Raw genomic sequence first — 5,000 nt, 5'->3', positions numbered from 1 at the left:
TGCATGAGTGATATCATCTAAACATGCAAAACAGTTTTTTATTAATATGCTTTATTTGAACATTCAGTTTATAATGTGAAACAACACAATTAGCACACAACAATACGTATTAGGAATAACAAAAATATAAAGAATAGTAAAAGAAAACACTTCATCAACACCATAGCACAAAACAGAACCAGACATTAAAATAAACGACAATGGAAAGAAAGAGAGAAAGAGGGCATTATTTAAGTTTTAAAAAAATGTAAACATTAATTAAGGTAAAAAGTTTTCATGTCGTGCAAATTGTAAAATGTTCTGAGTGCTTTTGGGTTAAGAGAAGATGAAATTGTAATCAAGTAATGTTTCATCTCGTGTAGAAATACCACAAAAATAGGTTTACAATTTGGAATACTAGAGGTTATGATGGGAAGGTGAGGGGAGTAACACGTCAGCGCTGTGCGCGTGCATGCGAGTGGGCGGAGCTCAGCTGTCAGTCATGTGTATGTGTGTGTGTTAGCGGGCACACGCCTTTCCTCATCAATGTAGCGCACATACACACACAGCGGGATGAAACAGCTGCTTGTGCATTACACCGGGAAACGCGTTCGCCTTTATTATTTTCGACACACTCTTGTATGAGTTTATTTACACACACAAAGCGCGTGTATCTGGATATTTAAGCGCGCGCGACAAACACATATGAGCTTATATATGAGCATATGTTTGAACATCTGATGTGAAATTGTGAATCAGGATCCGAAACCGCAGAGACTCGGTTCACCTAGAGAGAAACGCCCGTGCGTCTCACGCGCGTTTAATCACGCGACGCGCGTCAGGGAATAACCCGAATTAAACTAAACTTTGGTGTTTGGTTAGTTTGCTCTCCGCGGGAGCCGCAGTTCTTCATCTTCTTCATCATCATCAGGAGGAAGAGGAAGATGATGAAGATGATGATGTCCGGGGAAGAGGTTCTGATCCCGGATGATCGCGCTTTCAGTCGCTTTCAACGCGAGTGTGAGTGCGATGAAGGCTGGAGTCCGACATACAACAAGTCCAGCATCTGTGTGTGGATCCAGATCCTGGAGGAGGAGAAGAGCTTGCACAAGATCAAGGTGAGTGTGTGTGTGTGTGTGTGTGTGTGTGTGTGTGACGGATGCTCTTCTTCACGCCAGGCCTTGCTGACACTCAAACTGTATCCGGTTAATAAAACACTCAAACTCAACTTTACTGACCTTAATCAGACACTATCTAGTGTGTGTGGAAGTGAGTGAGTGTGTGTGGAAGTGAATGTGTGTGAGTGCAGATAACACAAAAAAAGTTTGCCTATGTGTTTAATGTAGAGTATCCTATTTGATCCATCAGGCGTTTATGGCTCATATAGTCTGATATAGTGAGAATATGGAGGGAAGAGCAGCTCAATGCCATTCATAGACTCAAACTGAGCAAAAATATGCAATATGGTTAAAAAAAGTAAGATGCTTTAAATCAATGAGATCTGTATAACAGTAAAGCCGATAAAATGCATGTAAATATCAATATCTGCATATATTTGCTCAGTTTCATGATCAAAGCTGATTGAAAGATGAGCAGATTAACCTTCCTCAAAAGCCTGATGATCATATTCATGATTTTTCTATGTGATAATCAAGAAAAGGTGAAGTTCCTTCAGTCCAGCTGAAAAATGACTAACAATATCAAAGTTATTGTTGCGTTCAGTAAAGATTTCTCAGCAGAAAGACACGAGCTGAAGGACGTACAGATACAAGAGTCTAAACTCAACAGGTTTATCAGATCATTCACAGGCGTTCACAGGGTTAAATCCTTGAGTTCGTCATGAAGTCCGTGTGTGTTTAACGGGAACATCCGGGTGTGTGTCGGCCGGGCAGGTTTATCCAGCAGGTGTTGACACACACACACACACACACACACACACACACACACACACACACACACACACACACACACACACACACACACACACACACACACACACACACACACACACACACACACACACACACGGGTGTGTTTGAACTGTAACAGAAAGCCAGCAGGATGTGTGTGTCTTCTCTAAAACTCAGTGTGTTTTACAGTCAGTCCCTGTACTTTTATGTGTGTGTTTGTTCAAGGAAACTCAGTCTAAGGCATCTCAAGTTCAGAAAGTTCAGAACCTGCTGGATTCTCACGAGACTGAAGTAATTCGAGCTACACACACACACACACACACACACACACTGTCCTTTTGTTCCAGTATAAAGTAGGAAGAACTGCATGAAACAAAGGAGAGCAGAAGTGAAGCTAAAGTTCATCCGTTTCTCAGAGAACAGGGGAATATCGAACACGCTTCAGGTCGATGTTGTAGGAGAGCAGACGAGTGATGAATGATGGAAGGACCGGTCGTGAAACGGCCATCTTTGTTTGAGGAACGTTAGAAACAACCTTTAGTGGATCCATGGGTGTTGAAGGTTCTTATAATCCTCAATGACAAATAAACACGCTGTAGTTAAGGTGTGTGTGGGTGTGAGTGAGTGAGTGAGTGAGTGAGTGTGTGTGAGTGTGTGTGAGTGTGTGTGGGTGTGAGTGAGTGAGTGTGTGTGTGTGGGTGTGAGTGAGTGTGTGTGGGAGTGTGTGTGGGTGTGAGTGAGTGAGTGTGTGTAGGTGTGAGTGAGTGTGTGTGTGTGGTTAAGTCACTCATCATTAGTACTGGTGCTCATCTTTAACACTACTTCATCTTCAGTGTCTATAATAGTTTAAAGCAGCAGAATGACAGTATTGGTGCTGAAACTGAAACTCTTCATTCTCTTATAATATGATTACATGCGCCCAACTAACAAGTGCATGTAAACACAGTGTCTCTTTCATACGTCGTTCCCGTTACTGATATAGTGTCAGTCTGGAGTTTATCATCTCTAATATCCTTAATCACTTTTCATTGGCGGTGAAATCGACCCTCTCATTTGTGAGTTGCTGTTGGTAAAATAATCTGCTAAATGAATAAATGTAACCATCAAATCTGTATTAATTTCACAGTTTTCACACAAACATTTCACACGCGTGTGTGTGTGTGTCTGCTGACGCGTGTTCCTGTGGGGGAAACAGCAGTAAAGCACAATAACGCAAAGTGCTGAAGTGTGAGAAATACTCCATCGCCTGCAGACAAAAGGCCAGAGAGAGAGAGAGAGAGAGAGAGATAGTGTGAGAGAGTGATAGTGTGTGTGTGTGTGTGTGTGTGTGTGTGTGTGTGTGTGTGTGTGTGTTGTGTGTGAGAGAGAGAGAGAGAGAGAGAGTGATAGTGTGTGTGTGTGAGAGAGAGAGAGAGAGATAGTGAGAGAGAGAGAGATAGTGATAGTGAGAGAGAGAGAGTGATAGTGTGTGTGTGATAGTGTGTGTGAGAGAGAGAGAGTGATAGTGTGTGAGAGAGAGAGAGAGATTGTGTGTGTGTGTGTGTGTGTGTGTGTGTGTGTGTGTGTGTGTGTGTGAGAGAGAGAGAGTGAGAGTGATAGTGTGTGTGTGAGAGAGAGAGAGAGATAGTGTGTGTGAGAGAGAGAGAGAGAGAGAGAGTGATAGTGTGTGTGTGTGTGAGAGAGAGAGAGTGATAGTGTGTGTGTGTGAGAGAGAGAGAGAGAGAGTTTAATTCAACATATTATCTCTATCTCTCACACATGCACATTGTGTAGTGACCTTTATAATAAATATCATTAACATCATCATATTACTATTCATATTATTAGTGGTAGTAGCATTAGTTATGAACGTTATAACCATGAAATTGATTGGTCACATCTATTTTTCTTTTTACACACAGTAGATGATGTGTGCTACTATTAATATCATAGTCATGTTTATCTCTAGTTCTTCACGCTGTCAGTGTTTGACTAAAGAAAGCTCATGTTTCTGAAAGCTTCTGCTTTTACTGACTATTTATTGACACACAAAACTAATGATGTAAAAACTGAAACGGGTCTGAGTGAGTCATAGATCACCGTCATCTCTCGTGATCAGTGTGTGTTTGCTCTTCATCGACTCACGTGATCTCAAGTACCTGAAGATACACAAAACACACTTTAAAATGTTGTAGAATAATTGAAAGGGATAGTAAATGAAGATTTGTGTCGCTTCAAACATGTATGACTTTATTTCTTCTCTTGTGAGTGAGTGAGTGTGTGAGAGTGAGTGTGTGAGAGTGAGTGTGTGTGAGTGTGTGAGTGTGAGTGTGAGTGTGTGAGTGAGTGAGTGTGTGAGTGAGTGAGTGAGTGTGTGAGTGAGTGAGTGTGTGAGTGAGTGAGTGAGTGTGTGAGTGAGTGAGTGTGTGAGTGAGTGTGTGAGTGAGTGTGAGTGAGTGAGTGTGTGTGTGAGTGAGTGTGTGTGTGAGTGAGTGTGTGTGTGTGAGTGTGAGTGAGTGTGAGTGAGTGAGTGTGAGTGAGTGTGAGTGAGTGTGAGTGAGTGTGAGTGAGTGTGAGTGAGTGTGTGAGTGAGTGAGTGAGTGTGTGAGTGAGTGAGTGTGTGAGTGAGTGTGTGAGTGTGTGAGTGAGTGAGTGAGAGTGAGTGTGAGTGTGTGAGTGTGTGAGTGTGTGAGTGTGTGTGTGAGTGTGTGAGTGTGTGAGTGAGTGAGTGAGAGTGAGTGTGAGTGAGTATAGTTGTAATCGAAATGATTCAATTATCCCATTGCAAATCAGGTTTATTGGCTAAATGTACACTTTCAGCTGTTTGCAATGAACAAATCAAACAAAAGTAATTGAAATGGCTCAACACAACAAACGTTTCAAGTGGTTTTCCACAAATTCAACTTCTGCAGACTCAAAATGATTCAACCCCTTCATGCCAAGCATCTTTAGCACTCAGTAGAACGGCCTTTTGGTGAAGTGAGATGTATAAGCAGCAGACAGCAGCTTCTGGAAGTGTTTTTGAGGAGTCTGAGCACGTTCCTCATGAGCAACGGCCTCCAGTTCAGGGATATTCCTGGGTTTGCTGCTGCAATCTTCTTCAAATCCCACCAGAGATGTTCTATGAGGTTC

General features: G+C 42.2%; 1 protein-coding gene across 2 annotated transcripts in view; it reads left to right on the top strand.

Moving 5' to 3' along the window:
- Window positions 1-504: 504 nt before the first annotated feature.
- Window positions 505-5,000, top strand: part of stard10 (StAR related lipid transfer domain containing 10) — a 13,589-nt gene continuing 9,093 nt past the window's right edge. The window contains exon 1 of one of the 2 annotated variants that reach the window (XM_082180272.1): window positions 505-1,097. In XM_082180272.1, the coding sequence (XP_082036398.1) occupies window positions 924-1,097 (174 nt within the window). In that variant the 5' untranslated portion in view covers window positions 505-923. The remainder of the gene's footprint in view (window positions 1,098-5,000) is intronic. The other variant, XM_082180271.1, reaches the window with a different exon arrangement.

The sequence above is a fragment of the Leuciscus leuciscus genome, assembly GCF_965113295.1.
Source record: "Leuciscus leuciscus genome assembly, chromosome: 9".
Taxonomy (NCBI): Eukaryota; Metazoa; Chordata; class Actinopteri; order Cypriniformes; family Leuciscidae; genus Leuciscus; species Leuciscus leuciscus.
Note: the sequence above shows the minus strand (reverse complement) of the source record. Positions and strands in the feature narration are given on the sequence as shown.